This window comes from Canis lupus, chromosome 31 (assembly GCF_011100685.1).
Source record: "Canis lupus familiaris isolate Mischka breed German Shepherd chromosome 31, alternate assembly UU_Cfam_GSD_1.0, whole genome shotgun sequence".
Classification (NCBI taxonomy): domain Eukaryota; kingdom Metazoa; phylum Chordata; class Mammalia; order Carnivora; family Canidae; genus Canis; species Canis lupus.
Window position 1 is genome coordinate 33,904,636 of NC_049252.1, and position 27,503 is coordinate 33,932,138.

Consider the following 27,503-nt stretch of genomic DNA (forward strand, 5'->3'; position numbering starts at 1 on the left):
AGAAGTTTTACCCACTGCTGATTCCATACCATCAGTGCAATTGTCAACACAATCAAAAAGGTAAATATTATTACGAAATAGTTGCAACTTTGAAGGCCTCATAAAAAAGATCATGGATAAAACCACAGGTCTGCAAACCACACTCAACAATTCCTGTCCTACAGCAACCATTAAAAGTAACTAAGACAAACAGGTATCTTTAGTAAGATATTAGTGGAGATAGTATGAGATACTAAAAAGTAATCAATTTCAAACAAGGCAGGAAAAAAAGAAAAGGCACAAAGAATAGAAAGGATAAAGAGAAAAGAATAGCAAAATGGTAGAAAATTAACCCTGACCATACTAATAATTTTATTAATGTAAAAGGCCTACATTTTCCAATTAACAGGTTCAAATTGGATTGGTGCCTATAAGAAATCTGTTTTTTTGATTTTTAAAAGATTTTATTTATTTATTCATGAGACATACAGAGATAGGGAAAGACACAAGTAGAGGGAGAAGCAGGCTCTCCGTGGAGAACCCAACATGAGACTCAATCCCAGGACCCCAGATCACGCTCTGAGCTGAAGGCAGACACTCTACCATTGAGTCACCCAGGTGTCCCAAGAAATCTGTTTGAATATAAAGACATAAATTGGTTATAAAAACTGAAAAGAGGGGATCCCTGGGTGGCGCAGCAGTTTAGCACCTGCTTTTGGCTCAGGGCGCGATCCTGGAGACCCGGGATCGAATCCCACGTCGGGCTCCCAGTGCATGGAGCCTGCTTCTCCCTCTGCCTATGTCTCTGCCTCTCTCTAGCTCTCTCTCTGTGTAACTATCGTAAATAAATAAAAATTTAAAAAAAAAAAAAAAAAACTGAAAAGAGGGGATCCCTGGGTGGCTCAGCAGTTTAGCGCCTGCCTTCGGCCCAGGGTGTGATCCCGGAGTCCCGGGATCAAGTCCCACATCAGGCTTCCTGCATGGAGCCTGCTTCTCCCCTCTGCCTCCGTCTCTCATCAATAAATAAAATCTTAAAAGAAAAAAAAAAAAAAAACTGAAAAGATACACCATGACAATACTAAAGAAAATTGGCTGGATTAGTATTTTAATATGAAAACAAAATAATAGTCTTCAAAAGAAGAAATGCTACTAGGGGAAAAAAGGAACAATTCATAACGATAAAAGAATTCACCAAGAGAACAATCTGAAATGTGTCTGCACCTAATAACAGAACTTTAAAATACATAAAGCAAAAATTAATAAAATCAAAGAAAGACCTAAGATAAACCCAGTTGTTAGTTTGGTACTTCAGCACTCCCAAGAGGAACCCCAAAATGGAAAAAAGCCAAATGCCCTTCAACTGTTACTGAATGAATAAATGACAGTATATGCATACAACACTACTCTATTAACAAACAGGAACAAATAGCTGATCTGTGCAAGAACAAAAATGAATCTCAAAAGCAGCATGCTAAGTTAAAGAAGCCAGACAGAAGATTTAGTATTGTACAATTCGACTTATACAAAGTTCCTCAAAAATACAAAATTAAAGTGACAAAATAGAACAGTCATTCCAAGAAAGCCAGAAGAACTTTTGAGGGTATTAGAAACATTTTGTACCTGGATTGTGGTAGTTACATGACTGTTCAACATCTGCCAAACTAATTTGACTTGTAAAACTTAAATTTGGTGAATTTTGTTTTATGTAAACTATACCTTAAACTAATAGAAAATATGTAATTGAAACAGTAAACATATAGTGATTTACACATCAAGTTTTAGCCTCAAATATAACTGGTGATTAACTTTTTTTTTTTTTTTTTAAGATTTTATTTATTCATGAGAGACAGAGAGAGAGAGGGGCAGAGACACAGGCAGAGGGAGAAGCAGGCTCCATGCAGGGAGCCCAAAGCAGGACTCGATCCTGGGTCTCCAGGATCATGCCCTGGGCTGGAGGCGGCCTAAACCACTGAGCCACCCGGGCTGCCCAGTGATTTTACTTTTAGTAAAACAAACCTCATCCAAACAAAACAGAAGCATTTTTTTTCTTTGCTTAATAACATCTGTACAGAGAAACACTGCACTACTAGGAACAAATACAAAAACAAAACAAAACCAAACCTCTGCCCTTGACTAGGGCAGGCAAAGTACAAGACAGGACTCAAACATCTTGTGCCAGAAAGTAAGGAAATGTTCAAGGGATGCAGTAAAGAGAACACTCAGCCTGAAAAGATTCTCACACTCAAATCTAAAAACAGTGTTAGCAACAAAATAATAACCATTATGGATTATAACCCATTATATAACAACCCCGAAGTCCATATTAAAATTTAATGAACTGTCTAAACATATAAAAGGCAGACTAATAAAATGCAAATGCAATGATGACAGAATTAGAAAACAACCATTTTGCTGCAATCTTTGGAACAACTGAATCAAGCAAAAATCATCAGTGGACTCTAAAACTTTTAGGTAAAGTTGTATCTCCCCACAAATGTTTTACTAATTACAAAGAGAAAAATAACTATGGTGCAGAAACTTGGCAGGCACCACCTTAACCAAATTTTTTCAATAACATCATCAATATTTGTATAAAACACAATCATAAGCATCCTGATGTGATGCTGCAGGTAAGCTACATCATCATTTACACACTGTATTCTATCAAAAAATGTACAACCTGGGGGCACCTGGGGGCTCAGTCAGATTCTTCATCTTAAGAGTAATAAGTTTGAGCCCCACATTGAGTGTAGAGATTACTTAAAAATAAACTTAAAAAAAAAAAAAAAAAAAAGTACAACCTGAACTTCACCAATGACAATTAACTTTAATGTGCAGTCCCAAATTGAGATCCACATAGGGGAGAACAATAAAAGTTTTAACAGGCATTAGAATAACAGACAACATTTGATTGCAGACTATAGATTTCATAACAGTATTACATCAGTGTTAAATGCCATATTTGGTAACTGTTTATGGTTACATAAGAGAATACCTTTGTTCTTAGAAAATACATATTGAAGTTATCTAGGGATAAATGAACACACATGCAGTCCAGAACTTAGGTGCTTAAAAATAATTGTATGTATCTAGAGATAGAATGACAAAACAAATACTGCAAACTATTACTGGTGATCTAGAAGTTCGTGAGTTCTGTATATTTTACATTTTTCAAATAAAAATTAAAAAAAAAAAATTTACACTTACTTGTTGCCACATAGCCTAGCTGTGGAACCAAATGTTCATCTGCAGAATTTTCTCGGCCTGGTACTAATCTCTGATATTTAGTTGGATGAGGATTTCCATCTACATCTACCAAGAATGGTGGAGGCATAAGGTGAGGAGCCTGCTGAGTTTGCTCATCTAAGACATAATTATTAGAATCTCTAATCAGTGGTCGATAGTCAGTATGGAAGAACATCTGATCAGGAATCTGAAAAAAGAAGTTTACAGATAGACATTTTGAGGTTTATAAAAGTTAAAGAATACAAATATTAAGTAGCTATGTATAATTTGAAAAAGAAACTAATTCAATACACCTAACATATTTTCAAAACCTCTTTTTTCCCCCAAAACATCCTTAATAACTACTTATAAATAACTACTTACAATAACTACTTATAAAAAAAAACACTAAAGATAACCTTTTACAGACAAACCAAAAAACAAACTTTTAATATAGAAAATAGATGGTTACCAGAGGGGAGGTGGGCAGGGAGATGGGTGAAATAGGTGAATGGAATTAAGAGTACACTTCTCTTGACGAGCACTGAGTAATATACAGAATTGTAGAATCACTATATTGTACACATGAAGCTAACATAACACTGTATGTTGACTACACTAGAATTACAATTTTTTTAAAGTGGTTAAAATATTACAAAAGAAAAAAAAAAAAGACCTTTTCATATGGCTTGCTGCATCCAAAACCAAATATCAGAAGGTGTCCATGAGAATCTGTACAGGCAAAATGCTGTCCATCCTGTGAAAACTTACAGTCAAAGACAGCTCCATGTCCTTGCCCTTCAATCTAGGAAACACAGAGGAAAAAAGTTATAACCAATTCTACACAAGTGCATTTGCTTTATCAACCGTTTTCATGTCAATTACCTGCTACAGCTACGTCACTTTTTTTTTCCCAAGATGTTCAATGCGGGGCTTGATAGCTAGTCTAAGAATGATTTCTCAAAATCATAGAAGGAAAGATCATAAGCCAATCCAAAGTAAAGTCTTCCTTTACTTCTTAGAAATGAATGACAATTTCATAAACAAGATAAATGACTCAAGATCAACAAAGTGTGGTATTCGTGAGTGAAAATCAGTACTTTTCTAGAATTTAAACTTTCCGGGGGATCCCTGGGTGGCGCAGCAGGTTAGCGCCTGCCTTTGACCCAGGGTGCGATCCTGGAGACCCGGGATCGAATCCCACATCGGGCTCTCGGTGCATGGAGCCTGCTTCTCCCTCTGCCTGTGTCTCTGCGCCTCTCTCTCTCTGTGACTATCATAAATAAATAAAAAATTTTTTTAAATGTTTTAAAAAAATAAATAAAAAAAAATAAACTTTCCACTAAGATGACTGACCACCATGCAAAAGTAGGAATGCTGCCAAGTCACAAGAGAGCACATGGAAATGCCTGCACCTACCTTATTTCAAACTACCACAGGTTTAGGAAGGATGCTCCAATTACAGCATGAATGTTGCCTTAATAGACTGCTTTTCAACTTTTATTCTTGTTCTTCAACTGAAATTACATTAGTTTAGCACTACCAATTTATAGATAAATGAATTGTTTCATTAACAGCTTGTTGTCTAAGCCTGTAACTCTCCAATAACTGAACTTTAGGGCAAGTCTGATCAGTGATGGAAAATCAATCACCCAACTCACTAACTGCCAAAACAAACTCATCCCATGCCCAAATATTGCTTAAAAATCAACACTCCAGGGGATCCCTGGGTGGCGCAGCGGTTTAGCGCCTGCCTTTGGCCCAGGGCACGATCCTGGAGACCCGGGATCGAGTCCCACGTCGGGCTCCCGGTGCATGGAGCCTGCTTCTCCCTCTGCCTATGTCTCTGCCTCTCTCTCTCTCTCTCTCTCTCTGTGACTATCATAAATAAAAATTAAAAAAAAAAAAAAATCAACACTCCACTACCACTATACCACACATAAATGTGTACTGATTAACATACATGAAAATTTAGTTACTGGGATAATTAAGGCACTACCCTATTACACGTATACATAATATGTATACAAATTTGTATTCTCTCATAACATAAAAAGGAATAAACGGAATAATTTTCTTCCAATTTTTTTTAAAACAAAGGAACACCAATTCACCTACACAGTCCTTTGAGAAGCGACCTTCACTACAACCCTACTTGTACCCTGGCACCACTTCACACCCCTGGCCTGGAACCTCCAGTCCAGGTAAAGTAGAGGCAACCGCCCTTCTCTGGCAAGTCAAAGATGGTGGCAGCTAATTTCCTGTCATACATGTGCACCTAAGTGCACCAAAAGTTCTGCTAAGGTACCTGCAGAGAAGGAAGTTTTCCTGAGTAGGATCTTGCAGAGCAAGCCAGACTTGGGTTTCTCCCTATAGTTTAAAGAGTCCTCCACAGTGATTCCTGACAAAATGCAATGTACAACTGTGCTTGTACAACAATTCAATGTCACATTGAAGGTTATTATGTATTTAATATAATAACATAATGGTGGTAATTTATAACCCTATGTAAATCTGTCTAACAGAAAACTGGGAGTCCCTCAGCTGAGCCATAAAGGTAAGAAGAACTCAGTCCAGGTGCCTGTGTGGCACTTCCAACTCCTGATTTCAGTTCAGGTCATGATCTCAGGGTCATGAGATCGAGCCTTACATCAAGCCTCACATGTGGCTCTGCATTCAGTGGGAATCTGCTTAAGGTTCTCCTTCTCTCTCTTCCCCTTGCCTCTGCTCACATGCTCTCTCAAATAAATTTTAAAATCTTTTTTAAAAATAAAAGAAGTTGAAAAAGAACCCAGTATATGCAGCAAAGTTTGTATGTCTCACTGGAAGTAAGATCACCATTGTCCACTTGAATCTGCTTTGGTTCAGAAGTTGTTTAGGTTATATTCTGCTGAAAGCCTGAATTAATGTAGTTTTCTGTTTTGATAAGTTAAATTGAGGATGTAATGTTCTTAAAGAGTTTTAAAGAACAAATAAGAAAATGGGAAAAAAAAAAAAGAAAATGGAGATACCTATAAAATTTAAAACCATAGAAAAATTGCTGAAAAAGACTTATTTTTCCAATAATTTAAACCCAGAGATGCAACTTTCTGAGATGCCTAATTACACATGTGCAATTCAGCAATGTTTTTTGTTATTTTAGTGCATTTTATGGTAATAAATACTGCATTTTGAACTGTTTGTCAAGAATTGTCCAAAATAAGCATGCTGCAATAAAAAATTTAAGGTTTAAAAAAAAAAAAAAAAAACATGGAACACATGGACTCAGAGGGCCTTCAATCAAAGGTCTAAGAACCACATTCATCTCTACACCCTACTATTAGACTTCCTCTAAAATGAATTACACTTTGAACTGGAACAAAATAAACTTTACAGTAATTTTACAAAACATCTCATATGTATATCAAGCAATAGTCTTGACAACACAAAAACTCTTTTATACAGTAACTCCCCTCAGAATTTAACTTAAGGAAATAATCACAGACCTACATAAATAGCCATCCATGTACCTGGATATTCAAAGTGATGTCACTGTGCATACTTCAGAAACCATTTAAACACTCAACAGTAGGTTAACCATATAACCTGAGAAAGGATGAATTTTCAGTCAAAAATGTAATTGCAATTTTTTAAAAATATATTTCAGATTCTGGAAAATATTCTTCACATAAAATGAAAAAAAGATTACAAAACTATGTGAGAATGCCAATAATAAATATGGAAAGAATGATGCCATTAAAAATCTTCAGTGGATACTGTGAAAGTTGAATGAGGAATAGGACATTTACAGAGCTCAAAATACCTCATGAAAAAATTAATAGTTACAAAGAGGGGGCAAAAAAGTTGCAAAGAGGGAAAACAACTATTTTATTGTGAGGAAACCTGGCAAATACCACCTTACCAAATATTTAAAATTATCACCATCAGGGCACCCTGGGTGGCTCAGTCAGTTAAGTGTTCGACTCTTGATTTCAGCTCAGATCATGATGTCATGTAGACCCAGCCCCGAGTCTGGCTCTGCAGTGGGCACGGAGCCTACTTGAGATTCTCTTTCTCTCTGGCCCTCCCCACCCTACTCACACTCTCTAAAAGTAAGTAGTTATAAAAAATTAAAATAATCAGCAGCAAAAAAAGGTGTAACAATCAAATCATGAAAAAACAGCAGACAAAAAAAAAAAAAACAGCAGACAAAATACAGATATTTATTCTGTAACATATTGTCTGCACTCCTCAAAAAAGTTAGAAAGTGAGAAATAGAAAAAAAAGGATTTCTGAAGATTAAAGAAACCTAGAAATATAATGCCAACGAATATAATGCATAATCCTTAATTAAATACTGCTCAAAGGGCCAAATATAACTAAAAGGACATTACGAGAACAATTGACAAAATTTGAATATAAAGCTGGATAATATAATGCTATTTTAACAATGTTAAATTTGCTGATTTTGGTGACAAGCTTGTGATTATATATGAGAAATTTTTTAAAATATGCAATAGGATCCTAATTCAGTTTTAGAGTATTACATGTGTTTAAAAAAAGTATTACATGTGTTTGGCTGGAAAAACCCAATGATGTTTTTGATTCCCAGACAATTTCATTCAGTATTGTTTTATTACCAAATATTTCAATAAATTTAGTGAAAATATGTATAATAACCATGATTTTGCTAATTTAAACAAATTCAAACACATTCACATATATACAGAGGGCTAAATAAATCATTTGAAATTCCTTCCCTAGTGTGACTCAGTTACAGAGAGAATTTCATGAGTATCTATACATGTATGTCTGGCAGATATTTATTAGGCTTCACGTATCCTGATTCCTATATAAACTGCCAAAACATACAGATTAGGTTCTGGCTAAACTTCATAATCCGAATACTTGAAACCAATGCAAGCGTACATTAAGATACACTTCACTTACCATATTAAAATAATGTTTCACCTTGGTGCCTTTTGTAATATCCCATATAAATATGCTGCCATCATGTCCTGCAGATAACATAATTCTGGAATCAAAGGGATGTGTCTCCAAAACAAATACTTCATCAGCATGTCCCTTTATTCAACAAAGTCATATAGTTAAAGAGGGTTTGCAAGCCATTAAGTTTAAAATTAAAAACCCATATTGTCATAGCGTGTAAGGACTTTTAAAAATATACTAATGATAGTGATTTGAACATCAGCATATCTATAAATTTCTACTCATTTGATAATCAGTGGACAAAACTTTTAACATATTTTATAGCTTCAAAAATCAAATTACAGTTCCAAAAAAATATTGATTTGTTACATTATATAAAAACAAACCTACCAGTAAGTTATGAAGCAGTTGTCCTGTGTAAGAATTCCACACTTTAAGGACGTGATCATTCACAGCTGTGACGACAATGCTATCATTCTGATTCCAAGCAATCATTGTGACTTTGGGTTTCATAAACCTTTCCTCTTCCAAAGATAAGTCCCTAAGGAAAACATACACAATGTGTAAATTCATTTGAAAAGTACAATCAGTACAAAAATAACTGAAGTGATCCAGTTCATGTCCATACATAATCATATATCTAATGTACATCTGACCCATAACAGATTATCTATGAACAGATTATGACACAACTGGGACGAGAAGGGGATGAGTAAGAAACAGTTCAGGGGCACCTGGGTGGCTCAGCTGGTTAAGTATCTGGCTGTTGATTTTGGCTCAGGTCATAATCTCACGGTCCTGGGATCAAGCACCGTGTCAAGCTCTGCACTGAACATGGAGTCTGCTCGAGATGCTATCTGCCCCCGCCCCCCGCCCCTTCTCCTGCTTGTATATGCTCTAAATAAATAAGTAAAATCTTAAAAAAAAAAAAAAAGGAAAGGAAAGAGAAAACACTGTTCAGTCTAAATGAAAGCAGATGTTAGGACACCACTTCTGATCATAAAAGCAAAGCTTTTTCTCTCTACTCCTTTTCTATTATTCCCTTCCCGTGACCCCAAGCCCTAAGAACAATAATTTTGTTATCTCTCTCTCCAGAGAAGATGACAAGAAAATTTTAAGACAACAGAAAGAAGGTAATGCATTTTCACATCTCCAATGTCTAGAAAAGTGCCTAGCACACAGATATTCAATCTGTTGAACTATAAATAAAACTGTACTCATCTCTTTACACTTCCCTATAGATGGTTACTATGGGTCTCTTGGCAAGAATGGCCTTGAATACAAATGTCTGCAATATTCTGCAGCCTTAATTAACAAGATAGGGAAAGTATCTCTGTAAAATATAGTCAGTAACAGAGAGAAGGTAAAACCTAGCTGCTTTTGCAGTCAGATAATACATCTTAAGAAATTATAAACATCTAATAAACACCTATTTTAATTAAAGAAAACAGCTGTAAGAATATGGAATAAGTGCCATGTAATACCTATCTATATAAGCACAATGGAACACCAACAAGAGAATAATTCTAACCAGACTGGTCAGGGAAAAGCGTAACAAAAGAGGCAAAAAGAGTAAAGGCTAAGCCTCCATGCTTCTCTTTAAACTAAAAATCTGTGTAATAACCTTGAAGCAATAGACATACTACATTTCATCAAGTTGATCACTCAAGATTAGAAACCTAAAACAAATACACCCATCAATTCTTACATACAGAAAACTGTGGTTCTCAAGATTAGAAAGATGTAGAATTTTAAATGAGAAAAGAATATTCCCATCATTGGGGGAAATTACAGGCAGAGCACGCTCCATGGCAGCAAGAAAACTGAGCAGTTTCCAGTCTCATTAAAAATTTTTGTATTTGGACACCTGGGTGGAGTGGCTCAGCAGTTGAGCCTTTGGCTCAGGGCGTAATCCCAGTTCAGGGATCAAGTCCCATGTCAGGTTCCCTGTAAGGAGCCTGCTTCTCCCTCCACCTGTGTCTCTGCCTCTATGTCTCTCATGAATAAATAAATAAAATCTTTAAAAGAATTTTTTTTGTACTGAAGTTGTTACAATGATGTTCCTATTTTGCTTAATAATTGTTCACAGGTAAATGTGAGATTTCGAATTATCCTAATGAAAACAACCTTTATTATTATAACCAATCAAGGACTGAGAGTATTCACTCTTACATTAAGATGGTTTTGAATATCCAGACAGAACATTTTCAAGTAATCGTAGAGATGATTTGTTTGTGAGCAAGGATTATCTGATTTCCAGTATACACTCTTCTCTCACTTCCCTAACCACAGATCATTTCACAAAAATGTGCAGATCAAATTTATTTTAAAGCCAAATAAAGCTCTTTGAGTCACAGCAGAGAATAGGAGTTAATTTCCCCTATAATTATTAAAAATAAACTAGACATGTGGATTTCCAAACAACTGAATGTGAAACATTTCTTAGAAAAAACTGTTAAGAGCTTTGATATGGCACTACCCTAGACAGGCAGTAAGGAAAAATTCCTAGGGATATGAGATTTATGTATCTATGTATCAGATATGCAGGAAGTAGCCATTCATTTAGATCACTGCTCTTCATAATAGAAGGTGGCTCCAATCCCCTGACAAAGCAGTCAACCAAGAGAAGAACCAAGTAATTATGATGCACCTGCTTCCAACAAACCATCTCCACTTACCCTGAGACTCTGGTTGCCATATCCAATAAAATACTTCTCCATTCCAACTGCTCAAATCTCCAAATTCTTGCTGTTCCATCTCTGCTACCACTTAAGAACCTTAAAAAAATTCAGAGAAAGATCTTATACTCATGTACAGGACACCAAGAACTACAGTTAAAATCACAAGCAAAAGCATTTCTCATGTAGCTATCTTGACTGCCAGTAAATGTATAGGTGCTAATTCAAAAGACAGGGATTTAGAACAAATCTGAATGGGAAAAAAATCTAGTTTGCTCTCATTTGCCTGGTCCTATGGAGTTAAAGCACATTTCAAACTCAATCGACAGCTTATCAAACAAATTGAGTTTTAAGAAGACAATGTACAAGTAGTATCTGGAGGGGGAAAAAAAATAGGAAGGATCAAAGATGTGCAGGAAGATCAGTTAGAGCAAAAACTCCATTGTAAGCTGCTTCAATTTAAACTCTAATTCATGTTGGCCACCATGTAAAAATAAATCCATCTTTTAACAAAGGAAAATGTTAAAAACTGCAGTTTAGGAGGGTATTATGCTGAGTGAAATAAGTCAATCGGAGAAGGACAAACATGATATGGCCTCATTCATTTGGGGAATATAAAAAATAGTGAAAGGGAATAAAGGGAAAAGGAGAAAAAAATGAGTGGGAAATATCAGAAAGGGAGACAGAACATGAGAGACTCCTAACTCTGGGAAACGAATGAGGGGTGGTGGAAGGGGAGGTGGGCACGGAGTGGGGGTGACTGGGTGACGGACACTGATGGGGGCACTTGATGGGATGAGCACTGGGTGTTATTCTATATGTTGGCAAATTGAACACCAATAAAAAATAAATTTATTTTTTAAAAAATGCAGTTTAGGAAAGGCACCTGAAATTAGGGACCAGGAGGGAGTAATTTAAGTGACAATTTTGTTGCATGACCCATCACAGTGGTTTATTAGAAGAGATTTTTTTTTTTTTTAATTATTCTAACATTAGGAATTTCATCATCTTTACACCTAATAGAGGAGCTCCTTTTGGCCACAGGAGCCAGTGGAAGCTACAATTCTAAAAACCTATGTGCTTCATGTGTTTCCCTCCCTGCTACAGACACGTTCATACAGATAACACTTAGCACTAACTGCCTGCAATATACAAAGTGATATATCAGCTGCACTAATATGAAGCACAGTGTATTTGCCTAAAAACACACTCACAGACACACTTACCGATCACCATTGTTACAAAATTGGATACTATCAACTTTATCCTAAAAGGGGACAGAAAACAAACACAAAAGTGATCACACTCTTGTTCATAAATAAAACAACAAAAAGAAAACATTTTAGAACTAGAAGCACATTTCGTTTAAAACAAGAATGCATACTCGTGTTGAGCCCCTTCGCTCACATGCGTATCCTACATTAAGAGCAAAAAAACCAAGGACCCCAACGAGACTACAAGGAAACCCTCCTTCTAAATTTACAACTATACTTAAAATGAATTACATCTCTAGGAGAATTCAAATGTGGAAAGTGATGAAAACAAAGCAGCTGAAAACAAGGCATCACTTTGATGACTGATTAGGTATAGAAAATTTTTTTTTCTTTTAAAGTGATCTGGATCTGTTTATCAAAGAACTTCATAGAACTTCCTATAGGAAAAATGATGACCTGACCACTGACCAGAAATCCTGAGTTATCTATCTTACTATACATTAATAAAACAACATTCTTATTTCATGAGCATGATTAAGGGGAATAGGCCCCTTGAAACTAAACCCACCCAGATAAACTGTCATAATCAAGACTTTCAACAGTAAGGCTGAAATAACCACAAAATATTAGCACAGTCACATACTTAGTTGTCAATAATATCCTTACCTTTTTTTTTAATTTAATTTAATTTAATTTTTTTTTATGATAGTCACACAGAGAGAGAGAGAGGCAGAGACACAGGCAGAGGGAGAAGCAGGCTCCATGCACCGGGAGCCCAACGTGGGATTCGATCCCGGGACTCCAGGATCGCGCCCTGGACCAAAGGCAGGCACTAAACCACTGTGCCACCCAGGGATCCCAATATCCTTACCTTTATATGCAATCCCTCCTACATTTAAAATCGGATTAAGTAACAATTTTGTTAGCGATATTTAACTATGTACCAATAGGAATCTGCAGAATTTTATAACATAAATACTTACAGTGTGGCTTTCAAGTTCTGCAATTTTTTCAGGTGCTTCAAAACCCAAAAAATACATTCTGATAACATGATCAGTACTACCAGTGGCTAAAAACATACCACCTGAAATAAAAAATGTTAAGATTTAAAAACTCAGTTTGTTAACCAATATCCAAACAAACCAAATTTCTATGTCAACTTACTAATAAGCAAGATCTCTTATCCCAAAATTAAGTTTATCTCAAAAGATCCACTTTCTAACTCATTGTATAAAGAAAGACCTTTTAAAATAAATATAATGCAAAGTGGTGTTGTAATTTACAATAAAAAATATATGTATTTGGTCTTCATCCCTTTTTGGCACAGAGCTCCTAAAACCCTTGGGACTTCCTAAACAATAATACTGATCCAAGTATCTTGATATTCATCACAAATCCATTTTGCCCAAACCAGAGTTTATATTAATGAAGTGACTCTTGGAGAGTGCACCTAAGAATGGGAATGCTGACTGCCAGAAGTACCAACCACGTGATCAGAAGATTGGCACTTTCTGTCCAGCTCCCCTGACCTCTGGAGGGAAAAGGGGAGGGGAATCAATCACCAGTGACTTAATCAACTGTTGCTATGTAACAGAGCCTCCATAAAAACCTTAAAGGACAGGGCTTCCAAGTTGGTGAACCTGGAAAGATTTGGAAAGAGAAGCATGCCTAGAGAGCGCCCATACACTTTAACATCCGTGTGGCTGTTACTCAATGATATACTTTTATAATAAGCTGGAAATCTAGTAAAATGTTTAAGTTCTGTTGAGCTGTTCTAGCAAAATAATCAAACCCACAAAGGAGGTTGTAGGGACCTCTGATCTTTAGCCAGGTAGTCAGAACCCCGGTTGACAACCTGGTCTGAAGGGGGGAAATGGGATCTTTTAGATCCCATTTAGGGATCTGAGCCCTTAACCTGTGGGATCTCACGGTGTTCTTTAGGTAGATATCAGAATAGAAATGAACAGCAGGACACCCTGCCAGTGCTGGAGAACTGTTTGATGGTGTTTGGAGGGAAAAAAAAAAAAAAAAAAAAAAAAACAGAACAGAACATACAAAAAAAAAAAAATACATACATCAGATGGGACTTTAATTAAAAAAATATTCAATCTGGACATGTTCACTACTATCTCCTACTACTTTATTAATTGTGGCAACCATATGTTCTGCTACTCAAAGGTGTTTGACAAAAGGGGCTCTGCTTTCTAAACTTCATATACTAGCTTCAGAATACAAAATTGACTTATTCAAGTTTTCAGGCTTTTATGGGAGAAAGTCCTGGACTTCTCCTAAAAAAGATTACAAGTTCACTATACAAGAAAAGAAAATGTACAATAATTTCACAAAAATGAGTGGAAAACAAACTTAAACTATAAAAATCTGCAGTTCAGCCTGTTCAAGAAAACCACGGTTTTGGTATATCTCACACAGGGGACCCATTGGGACACCTTAAGCCTCCTTTCACCAGCTGACTCTGTTTACCATTAAAATCAGAGAATGGTAGCATGGGGGAGTAAAAGACAAGGAAAAAACTAATTAAATAAACATCTTGGATTAAACCTAATGAAATGGGCATAAGTCATCTACCATCCATCTGATAAACACTGTTAGCAATAATGCGGTCATTCAACAAATGCTACATAAAACTAAGAGAAAAAATTACTAAAGTTATCTTACCAACACTAAAAGAAGAACAAAGCATCTGAACACCTGGTCTAGGCTTTTCAGTGAACTTCAGGGGACGTGGGCTTTAAAAGAAGAAGATGTTATTTTATAACTCATTTGTTCCACACTAACAGAGTTTACAATGTTGGTTTTAATCTAGCATATTCAAATATTTTTTATAAAGTACATTATTATACCTTATAAAGTACCTTATTAAAGTACCTTATTTATAAAGTACCCCACAAGTATTTGTGCATATGGTATTATAGCTGGATGGACTCTGGAAGGCACTGTCCAATCTGTGTGTCCACAAGACTCCTATCCCACAGCCAGAGCAGACCTACTGACTCCCATATCTTGTTACTGAGGAGACTAAAGCTCATGCAAGTAAATCTGCCATCCAGGCTCGAGGGCGGGGTACACAACCACCAGGGAACAGCACTACTCAACAGAAACAATGCGAGCCACACATGTAACCTCAAATTTTTATAGTAGCCACATTAAATGTAAAAAAGATAAAATCAGTTTTATTTCATTCAAGCTAATATATCCAAAATACCACATAAAAATAAAATATTGAGAACTTTAGATTCTTTTCATATTATATCTTTGAAATCTTCCAGAATAGAATATACAAGATACATACTACATTTCAATTTGAACAGTTTTCATCAAAGATACTTGATCTGTATTCAGGTTTCATAAAACTCACAGTTGAAAAACTAAATTCAACACAGTCAAGTTATATCAAACATGCTTAACGGTTTTGTGATACCTGAATCAAGTATCAGTTTTTAAGATGAAACTAATAATTCAGTTCCTCAACTGTACTACCCACACCTGAAGTGCAGTTCCTCAACTGTACTACCCCCAGTACAGTGCTCGACCGTCACACAGAGCTGGGGGGTACCATTCTGGACAGCACAGATCTATAACCGGTCTTCAGATTCTTAAGGAATCCGGCCTAAATTTTTGAGTATGCATCTAATTATACATTTCTAACATTTTTTAAAATGTTTCACATACATACAATCTCCCTTATTTTTCCACAAAATGTACACACTAAGAATTGCTATGCTTCTTTTACATACCCCTCTAAATAGTACATTGTAGGGGCTCCTGGGTAGCACAGTTGGTTAAGCATCCAACTCTTGATTTCAGCTCAGGTCATGATCTCAAGGTTGTGAAATCAAGCCCCAAGTTGGGCTCGGCACTAAGCAGGGAGTCTGGTTGAGATTCTCTCTCTCCTTCTCCCTTTGCCCCTCCCCCTGTACATTCTCTCTCTAAAATACATAAATCTTTAAAAATAAATATTATATTAGGGATCCCTGGGTGGCGCAGCGGTTTGGCGCCTGCCTTTGGCCCAGGGCACGATCCTGGAGACCTGGGATCGAATCCCACATCGGGCATCCCGGTGCATGGAGCCTGCTTATCCCTCTGCCTATGTCTCTGCCTCTCTCTCTCTCTCTATCATAAATAAATAAAAATTGAAAAAAAAAATAATAAATATTATATTGTAAAGTGAATAAAACATTAATGCCTTATACACTAAAAAAGTAAAAAGGCAACTACTTTACCAAACTTCCCTTTATAATCAGATTTCATCTCATTAGACTAAATTAAACATTAAAGAAAGAAAACTTATCACACAATTACAGCCACTTACCTGAATTTCAGGGATTCTAAATCCCACTGCCAGAAACAAACTGTCCCATCAGCACCAGTAGAGACCATGTATCTTTGGGAGCCTTTGGCCATTGGGCTAAACTAAAAAGCAATAACACAGACAATTCAGGTTCCTGGGCTTCTAATTAAGTCGTAGTTTAATGGTTTTTCAAAGTTAATTTCAACTGACACAAGTAAAACGTAAGAATTACAAAATACAAATGACTATATTACACTGGAAAATCATAATCTTTAGTCTATCTCTAATTTATATACGTAATGTGATCTCAATAAAAGATTACTTTCAAAACTAATAAACAAGAATAGCCAGAAAAACTTCTACAAAAATAAAGTGAAGGGAACCCTGGGTGGCGCAGCGGTTTAGCGCCTGCCTTTGGCCCAGGGTGCGATCCTGGAGACCCGGGATCGAATCCCTCGTTGGGCTCCCGGTGCATGGAGCCTGCTTCTCCCTCTGCCTATGTCTCTGCCTCTCTCTGTCTCTCTGTGTGACTATCATAAGTAAATAAAAATTTTAAAAATAAAATAAAATAAAAAATAAAAAAATAAAAAATAAAGTGAAGACCTGGTCCTATTAAAATGAAAGCTGTCACAAAACCTCAATAATTAAAATTATAGGACATGGTAGGTACACTAATACAGTGACCAATGGAAAAATAAATCATAAAGTCCAAAACAGACTTTAATGTGAGAGTTAAGATAAAGGTGCCATCTCAAATCGGTTGGGGAAGCAATAGATCACTACATAAATGCTTTACCAACTATGCAGCAATCTGGAAGCTATTCTTCAGACTGTACACCAGGATAAATTTCAAGTGCATCAACAAACTATTTTAAAAAGAAAACTATGGGATCCCTGGGTGGCACAGCGGTTTGGCGCCTGCCTTTGGCCCAGGGCGTGATCCTGGAGACCCGGGATCGAATCCCACATCGGGTTCCCGGTGCATGGAGCCTGCTTCTCCCTCTGCCTGTGTCTCTGCCTCTCTCTCTCTCTCTGTATCTGTCATAAATAAATAAAATATTAAAATAAATAAATAAATAAAATAAATAAATAAATAAAATAAAAAGAAAACTATAAAAGTATTCTAAGAAAACACAAGAAATAAACTGTAACTTCAGAAGGGCTATGTTTAACAAAGTTCAACTGTGTTACATAAACAAGCTAAACAGAAGGCCAATTTGGACCAGAATCTAACAGGACTTAAAGGATGAAGAGAAAAATACAAAGAAAACAAACTAGGCAAGGGATCCCTGGGTGGCGCAGCGGTTTGGCGCCTGCCTTTGGCCCAGGGCGCGATCCTGGAGACCCGGGATCGAATCCCACATCAGGCTCCCGGTGCATGGAGCCTGCTTCTCCCTCTGCCTATGTCTCTGCCTCTCTCTCTCTCTCTCTGTGACTATCATAAATAAATAAAAGTTAAAAAAAAAATTAAAAAAAAAAAAAAAAAGAAAACAAACTAGGCAAAAGAATATGAACAAAAGTACCAAAGTGAGAGGGAATATGGTATATGGTATCAACAGAAATATCTAGATGACTCAAGTGCTCATTTTTGGAAGTGGTGGAGGAATGGGTTAAATGGGTAGAGAGCAAGAAGTAACTGCAGTTCTCAACTAAACCCCAAATGTGTCGGTCACACAGTAGTATACAATAGTTACTGAAAGGAAACAGATAAGAACAATAACTAAGAATCCATCCAGTTAATCTAAAAACCTTAACTGGAAGGAAGTAGTCCCTTCCTTCCCCCAGAATGGGGAGGAAAGCTATGAGCAACACCACAACTCTCTGACTCATAAGGCATTCAAGACAAAGGAGCTCAGCAAACAAAGACCAGTGCCACTAACAGAAAGGAAAGAGCTGCGAAGAATTTTTTTCAGGTTATTTACATAATTATTTATCATTAAAACGTCCCAGAGACATATAGTTTATTATCTGTTTTATGACTTTTTCCCAAGATTATACACTCTGAAAGGGAGGTAGGATTTGAACCTAATACTTCTTCAAAGAAGCTTCTTCCAGGTTCCTTCTTCTCAAGCCCAGGAAAAAAGGGGCGTTTTTTCCCAACACGTTAACAGTGATCATTTACATCTAAGCAGATATGTTCCAGAATACAGACTAAAACTGAGTTTTGGAGAATATTCCATTAAAAGCAGTAAGTGAAGGTATATTAAGAATCGAATATTCTCATTAATTAAAACATCACAGTAAAATTTATAAATTTGCATAGAATACTTTAAGAATTCTAAACCTGAATTTCTGCGGAAAAGTAACCACTTTAAGTCACCTATGTTCTAACTAAATCCAATTCTTAGATATAAGTGGTGCTGCTCTCTATTTTGTCCCTAGCTCAACACCATACTGTTTTCTCTGTAACACCTCTAAAGTATTATTAAGTATCTAGCATGGCAAAAGTTATGAGGCTTGTTTTGTTTAGGATGGGGGCACGGGAGATTTGTGCTTATTTTCTTCTAAGTGAACTTAATGGCATGCTAAAGTCCATTAAAACAAAGCACCTGAGATTTCAAACATAGACACACTAACTTTATACCAAGATTTGGAGAGATATAATATCTTTACAGCCCTGAATCTTCTGATTCTGGAGTATACTAGACATTTTCAGGTTCTGTCATTATTTCTAAGACCTTTCTTCATATAGACTTTTCCCATTTCCCAGTGTGTTTGAAGGCTTCTGTTGCTATTGTGGATTATGTTCTTCTTAACCCATTATATTTGCTAATCAATTATTGGTGGTTTATAGTGAAGTTCTGGTTTAAGACATATGTCCGGGCAGCCTGGGTGGCTCAGCGGTTTAGCGCCGCCTTCAGCCCACGGTGTATGATCCTGATCGAGTCCCACGTCGGGCTCCCTGCATGGAGCCTGCTTCTCTCTCTGCCTGTATCTCTGCCTCGCTCTCTGTGTCTCTCATGAATAAATAAATAAAATCTTAAAAAAAAAAAAAAAAAAGACACAGGTCCTATTTTTATTCAGTTTACTAAGATCTCAGCAGTTCTAGTAAGTTTAATAGAATTCACAAGTGAGACCTCCGAGCTTGAGTTTTCCTTTTTTTTTTGGCATCCAACAGGTGTTTCTAACCTTTCAAGCCTTCCCTCTGTTTCTAAGCAGCAACATTCCTCAAATGCAGTGTCACTGACAGCCAGCCATGTTTCATTCATCATCCTCAAAACTACTGATCAGTAACCATATATCTGTATTTCTGGATAATAAAATATGAGTCTCACTTTTCCAAGATGGGTTAGGAAAGTCCTGCATAAAGGAAACAGTAAGAAGTATATTTCCTCAAAGTCCCTGGTGGCTTTATGATTCTGTACTACAAGCTCACATAGCTACTTCCAAAGTCAAAATAGTTTTCTTGAAATCTACACATTTTGAGTAACTGTTCAGTATATAACATATGCCTGGGAGCGTAATTTCTACTTTTATAACTTGTTTGCTGGCAAAACAAGGAGTTTCTAATGTATGCTATCCTCTATTTTTGCTATTAAAGAATACATTATTCAAAGACAGCTGCCTGGGCAGCCCAGGTGGCTCAGCGGTTTAGCGCCGCCTTCAGTCCCGGGCGTGATCCTGAAGTCCCAAGATCCAGGCCCACGTCGGGCTCCCTGCATGGGGCCTGCTTCTCCCTCTGCCTGTGTCTCTGCCTCTCTTTCTCTCTCTGTGTCTCTCATGAGTAAACAAGTAAAATCTTTAAAAAAAAAAAAAAAAAGACAGCTGCCCTATTAACTGCTAAAATGCATTTAGCAATCTTTCCTGTGTGTTTATTACATGTGCATTCTAGACAGAGCAGGGGGGTGGAATTTGTATAATATAAAACTCATCATTTTAGCGATTTTAAAATGTACAATTCACAGGGCACCTGGGTGGCTCAGCTGGTTAAGCATCTGACTTGATTTCAGGTAAAGTCATGATCTCAGTGTCATGAGATGGAGCCACACATCAGTCTCTCTACGGAGCATGGAGTCTGCTTAAGATTCCCTCTCCGCAGGATGCCTGGATGGCTCAGCAGGTAGGTGTCTGCCTTTGGCTCAGGGATTGATTTCAGTCCCTAGATCAAGTCCCACATCAGGCTCCCTGTGAGGAGCCTGCTTTTCCCCTCTATGTCTCTACTTCTTTCTCTGTGTCTCTCATGAATAAATAAATAAAATCTTAAAAAAAAAAAAAGTAAAAAAAAAAATTCTCTCTCCCGTTTCCTTCTGCCCTTCTCATTCTCTCTCCCCTTCTCTCCAAAAATAAATAAATAAATAACATGTACAATTCAGTTGCATTTAGCACATTTACATGCAGTGCAGCCACTGCCACTATCTGGTCCCAGAGTTACTATTTTAGAAGAAAAACTGTAACCTGTCCAAGTATTTTCAGTGGATTCCCATGGCTTTTTAAAGTATATCATACATGTAATATGGTGTCACACCTGTTTCTTGGCATAAATGGATAGACATGAACCACATGGACCTGAATCATGACACTTCAGCCCTAAGAGCCTTACCATGAGTCTCCTAAGAACAGTCACTTTCTACTCCTGAACTATAACAAGCTTGTCAACACTCAAGAAATTTAGTATCAATATAATACTAGTATGTAATACATAGTTCATAATGAAATTTCTCATTTCTCAAATTTGCTTTATAGGTTTTCTTCACTCCTAAAGCCAGGGCAAAAATCAAGGCTCTCACGTTGCATTTATACTTCTACCATTTTCTTAGTTACCTTATATCATTTTCTTTTTGCCTTTCTTGAAACTGAAGTTTTGAAGGATATGAGACTTATTTCAGTTTCTTAATTTGAATTTATCTGACATGCTTCCTCATGAGATTCAAGTTAAAATTTTTTTACAGAAATACTGATAGGTGGATAAAAAAATTTAACCACACAGCTTTATAATTATATAGATCTATTCAGATTTTCCTTTCTGTGGCAGTCTTGAAAGGGTTTTGAATATTTATCTGTAGCAACTTAATTTTCAAATTTCCTATATAGCCATCTAAAATATCCTCTTTTTAGGAATGCCTGGTTGGCTCAGTCTTTTTTTTTTTTTTTAAGATCTTATTTATTTATTTATTCATGAGAGACACAGAGAGAGAGAGAGAGGCAAAGGTACAGGCAGAGGGAGAAGCAGGCTCCACGCAGGGAGCCCAACGCGGGACTCGATCCCAGGGCTCCAGGATCAGGACCTGGGCCAAAGGCGGTGCTAAACCGCTAAGCCACCCAGCCTGCCAATGGTTGGCTCAGTCAGAAGAGCAAGCAACTCTCAGTCTCATGGTCACAAGTTTGAGCCCCACACAGAGGGTAGAGATGACATCAAAAAAACTTTTTAAAGAAATAAATAAAATATCCTCTTTTTATATCTAAAGGGTCTATAGAAATGCCTCTTTTTCAAAGCTGATAATGGTTATTTTTGACATTTTTTTCTTCCTTGATCAATCTGTCTTAAACCAACATTTTATTCTTTCAAAGAAATTTTGGCTTTGCTAATCCTCTCTACTGTTATGCTTACTTTTTCAAGCCTTCATTTCTGTATATCTTCCTAAGGTCCTCATCCTCTACAGTTTCCTGTTTTTTTCTAACTTCCTGACGAATATACATGCACTTTGGTGATCTTTTTTTAATTTATTTTTAATTTTTTTTAGATTTTATTTATTCATGAGAGACAGAGAGAGAGAGGCAGACACAGGCAAAGTGAGAAGCAGGCTTCATGTAGGGAGTCCGATGTGGGTCCCTAGGATCACACCCTGAGACAGAGGCAGATGCTCAACCACTAAGCCACCCAGGAGTCCCTCCCTTTGGTAATCTAATGCCATGTAACATATTACCCCAAAATGTAGCTACTAGAAATAATATATATTCATACCCCAGTCACTAAAGGTCAAGAATTCAGGAGCAATTTAGGTTGGTTCTGGCTCAGGGTCTTATGAGGATGCAGTAGATGTCAGCCTGGACTTACCTGGGGGATGGAGGACCTACTTCCAAAAATGGCAGGAAACTTCAGTTAATTGTTATGAATGCCATGAAACAGTCCATAGGACTGTTTGATGATCCTATCAGCATGACAGCTGGTTTCTCTCAAGATGAATGAGTCAAGAGAATAAGACAGGTCAACCCTATTCAATATGGGGACGTGAGTCCAGGGGGCAAGAATCACTGAGTGCCATCCTGGTGGCTGCCAACCAAACTCTACATCCCACAGTATATAATACCCAATATTTTCATTATTAATCAGTTCAAGTATTCTCAAATTTTTGTTGTGATTTCTCCTATGATACATTGCTTATTTAAAAGTATAATGATTAATTTGAGAATTATTTTCCTATTAAATCTGGCTGTTTGTAGTCTCTGGCTTAACTGCACTACTGTCAGAAAATATATACTTAGGATTATTTCAATCTTTTAAAATTTGTTGAGAACTTGCTTTAAGGGTCAGAATGGGACAGTGGTTATATATAATAAACACCCCACTTATGGTCATAAAGAAATAAAATGCAGATATTATATGCAACATTTCAATCCAGCATCCAGGTCAAATTATTGATGTAGTTCAAATCGAGATTTCTTAAGAGCTTAGATTCTTCTTTCAATTATGGAGACAGAGGTATGTTCATCTTTCACTGTGATTATGGAGACCCATTTTTCCCCCATAAACTCTATTGTTGCTTTATGTAAACTGATGCCACACTCCTACATTTAGAACTCTTCTGTCTCATGAAACCTTTTATTATAAATTGTCCAGCTTTGCCTCTAAAAATATTAATTGCCTTGAGGCCCTATTATCTAGTATTAGCATGCAACACCAGTCTTCTTATGATTAATGTTGGCAAAAGCCTTCCATCCTTTACTTCCAGCCTCCCTATAGCCTTACAGTGAAGGTGGGGTTTCATTTCTTAGTCGTCTGAAATCTGTCTCTCACTAGAACCACCTAAACACACTTAGAAATACAGTGTTCATAAACATACTGTTATCTGGTAACAGCCTCGTAGCATTCTAGGACTTCCCACCTTTCTCTTGCCTTTTTTTTTTTTTTTTAATTTTTCTGTATTTCCCTATTAGCTTGGTAGCTTTTCTCTTAGTTGTTAATTTGGAGATTACAAAATGCATCTTCATCTTATTAAAAGTCTACTTCAGGGGATCCCTGGGTGGCGCAGCGGTTTGGCGCCTGCCTTTGGCCCAGGGCGCGATCCTGGAGACCCAGGATCAAATCCCACGTCAGGCTCCCGGTGCATGGAGCCTGCTTCTCCCTCTGCCTATGTCTCTGCCTCTCTCTGTGTGTGACTATCATAAATAAATTTTTTTTTAATTTTAAAAAATAAAAAAATAAAAAAATAAATAAAAGTCTACTTCACTTCTCAAACAATGCAAAGATGTTAAAATACTAAAGTTACCACCTTCTGATATACAAGCTTTCGTTACTATTATTTGTTAGTTTGATTCTCTATGTATTTTTAAACCCATAGCTATTATATACTTGTATACAATCAATGCTTTTTATCATTTGCCCACCTACTTTTTTGTCTTTAACTCTTCATTCTTTCTTGTATCTCCAAGCCTGGGATCAAATTTCCATCTCAGCTTTAAGAATACTATTTAGAACTCCCCCTTGGGGCTGTTCTATTGCTAGGGAATTGTCTGAAAATACGTTTAAAGCACTTTGATATTTTCAATAGGTTCAGAATTCTTGACAGTCATTTTCTATTAGCACTTTGTTTAAATAACCCCAAATATAAGATTATTTTTAGTTTTTTAATATATTTATCAAGTAAGCTCTATGCCCAATGTGGGGCTTGATCACACAACCCCAAGAATAAGTTGCATGCTCTACTGACTGAGCCAGCCAGGTGCCCTATAGTACCTTAGAAGGAATATTTGTCTATCAACTTCCACTGTCCTACTGAGAAGCTAATCATCTGTCTTATTGCTTTTTTTTTTTTTTTTTCTGGTTACTTTAAGATTCCTCTGTAGGGTGATATTTAACAGCTGCAGTCTTCTGTATTCTTCTTCATTCTGCTCAGGGTCCTCGATGTTTCTGCAATCGGTGGCTCTATTTCTCTAGCACATTTTGCAAAACTCTCAACTGTTACCACTTCAAGTACATCTCTGCTTCATTCTCTCCTCTTGTTCAGGAAACACAATCACACATGTGGCACATATGTATGTACAGACATGCAGTATCTTTTCAGCAGGAGCCTGAGAGTCCAACCTCTTCCCGCTGTGCTTTCAATTAATTTATTTTCTTCTGACCTCACTTCCAGTTCATTATATCTCCAATGTCTTTAGTCATCGCTAATCTGCTGTTAAAATCATCCACTCAATTCTAAAATTCAGCTTTATATTTTAACTCCAGAATTTCCTTTCTACTAACTTCCAGTTAATTCTCTGCTGCAAATTTTTCTGTTCTACTCTATTAGTTGAATTTATGTGTAGGTACTTCCAAGATATACCCTCTCTACCCCTACAAGTGTGTCAAAAATTCCACTAAGCTTTTTGGCCACCTCCTCTGGAATTGGCAAATGCCTTCCAATTCACAGCTCCTCACTCTAGGCTTTCCTTATCCACCATATCTTAGTACCCTAATTTCTCATTATATGTACCTCAGGTGTTTTTTCACCTTTGTTCAGCTTTCGAGTTGTTTTTAAAAAGGAAAGCTAGTCCAAGCCAGCTATACAGTATCTTTCCTTCCTATGGAATCCTCAATTGCTATTCTTTCAAACAAAAGGTTCTACCTCCAGTGGTAATAATACTAACATTTTTGAGAATGTAAATTATATCAAATGACACTGTATAATGCTACACCTTAAAAAGGTATACACAAAAATATTCACAGTGACTATTCCTAAATGGTAGGATCACGGATGCTTATTTTCTTACTTGCTATTAACTACTGTCTAATTTTTCTGTAAACAATATTACTTATATATCTTCATAGAAACTGGAAGAAAAATCTTTACTAAAATTAAAAATGGTTTCTATATGCCAGTAACAGGTCAAAGAACATAAAAAAGATTAGTAACTAAAATTGTGTACTTGTTTGACTTTGAACTTTGGTAATCATTGGCAAGCACAGATTAACTTTCTGATGTTATTAAAAACTTACTACTACCCAAAGAGACTTTTCAGATATTTTCAGTAAGTACAACTGGGTGGGCCCCATTACCAAAGGAATGGGTTTCAGGAAAGACTAGAGCTCCACTTTCACACTGAGGGATTCCATAACGGTTTTAAGACAGACACCAGCACAAAGTCAGAAGTTTTCTCCTCTGCTACAAAATAAACTGGCCTAGAAATTCGTATTAAATAACACAATGTCAACTGTGGTACACACAAGTAGGATTCGAATTAATGTTCAAACTATGAAAACTTTTGAGAAAACTCCTCGCCTAAAAATAAACAGGCACATCAAAATCTTACTTAAAATTTCAAAATAAAACACCATCCCAATTATGGTGTTTTCATTCAAAACTATATTGTTTTTGCTCTTCAACAAAATGGACCCAAAAAGTTTCTAGTCACAGAACTTCCCACCAAATCTAGGGACCACTTAACATAGAAGCCTGCCTGGGTCAATCAGCACCTGAAAGTGGAACCGCCCCCACAGTTTTATCCAAATTCAAATCAGAGGCAGCAAGGTGTCTTAAAAGGCCTTACAAATCAGTATCTCCTAACAAACTGTTAATTTTTTAAAAATTGACCAAATAGCACCATTTTCAGTTCTGAATGAACCAATGGCTCTAAGACAGTATCATCGGTTACTGCTACAGAGAAACCACCAGACATTTCATGCCTAGAAGAGAATACGTCTCAAGGTGATCAAGCCTTTAGATCAATGATCCTGAAAGTGCAGTCCCTGGAGTAGCAGCAGCACCTGGAAAATTATTATAAATGCAAATTCTTGGGCCCTACCTATGACATTTCAGAATCTTTGGTGGTGGGGCCTAGCAATCTGTATTTTAAACAAGGCCTCCAAGTGATTCACATACACATTAAGCACAACTGCTGCTCTGGATCCAACAACTAAGTTACGGGAAACACAGAGGAACGTGGTGATCCACTCTACAAGGATGCAAACGGTGACATCCAAACTATGGGAACACCACACACAAACCACCCAATTCTTTTAACAAAAAACCTGTAAGGAGCTTTTTTAAAAAAAAAAAGGACAAGGGAACACAATTTGCTTTAAGCTTCTTTTAGTAACCGATTGTAAAGTGTAAGTTTTCTCTGGTCCCTCAAACAAAATAATGCTATTTATGAGAGACAACTGGAAATTTGAACACGAAAAAAAGATAAGTATGATGGTAACATTTTGGTTGTATTTTTTAAAAAGAAATCTTTGGGGCGCCTGGGTCGTTCAGTCAAGTTAAGCGTCTGCCTTCAGCTCAGGTCATGATCTCAGGGGCTTGGGACCCAGCCCAGCATAAGGCTACCTGCTCAGTAGAGACTCTGCTTCCCTCTCCTTCTGCTCCTCCCTCTGCTCACGCATGCACGAGCAAACTCTTTCTCTCAAATAAATAAAATCTTAAAAAATAAAAAAAGAGGGATCCCTGGGTGGCGCAGCGGTTTAGCGCCTGCCTTTGGCCCAGGGCGCGATCCTGGAGACCAGGGATCGAATCCCATATCGGGCTCCTGGTGCATGGAGCCTGCTTCTCCCTCTGCCTGTGTCTCTGCGCCTCTCTCTCTCTCTCTCTGTGTGTGTGACTATCATAAATAAAAAAATAAATAAAAATTAAAAAAAAAAATAAAAAAAGAAATCTTATCTTTTAGAAAGATATACTGAAATACTTACAAAAGAAATGATATGAAATCTAGAATTTGCTTTAGGTACAAAGTAAAGAGGTTGGAGCAAAAAACTGGCCACAGGTTGATGGGCACCTGAGGGTTCACTATACTTTTCTACTCTGTGTAGGGCCAAAATTATCCTCCATGATAAAGTGAAAAGATTCTTTAAATATACTTCAGCAAATTTAACCAACTTACTGAAATCCACTTTAAAACAAAGTAGAAAAATCATTAACCTATCCTGTTCATAACTGACACTATCCGGGGCTCAACTGTAAGCCTAATGGAGGCAATAAGTCATCCATCATGTCTTCATGTAAAGCCCTAACTGCACTGGACAACATTACCTCA

General features: G+C 36.8%; 1 protein-coding gene across 2 annotated transcripts in view; it reads right to left on the reverse strand.

The window, feature by feature from the left end:
• Positions 1-27,503, reverse strand: part of BRWD1 (bromodomain and WD repeat domain containing 1) — a 119,509-nt gene that overhangs the window by 68,141 nt on the left and 23,865 nt on the right. For both annotated transcript variants that reach the window (XM_038581507.1, XM_038581506.1), the window contains exons 9-17: positions 16,356-16,456; positions 14,702-14,772; positions 13,009-13,109; positions 12,038-12,078; positions 10,812-10,910; positions 8,524-8,674; positions 8,134-8,268; positions 3,881-4,009; positions 3,187-3,412 (exon numbers count right to left, since the gene is read on the reverse strand). In XM_038581507.1, the coding sequence (XP_038437435.1) occupies positions 3,187-3,412; positions 3,881-4,009; positions 8,134-8,268; positions 8,524-8,674; positions 10,812-10,910; positions 12,038-12,078; positions 13,009-13,109; positions 14,702-14,772; positions 16,356-16,456 (1,054 nt within the window). The remainder of the gene's footprint in view (positions 1-3,186; positions 3,413-3,880; positions 4,010-8,133; positions 8,269-8,523; positions 8,675-10,811; positions 10,911-12,037; positions 12,079-13,008; positions 13,110-14,701; positions 14,773-16,355; positions 16,457-27,503) is intronic.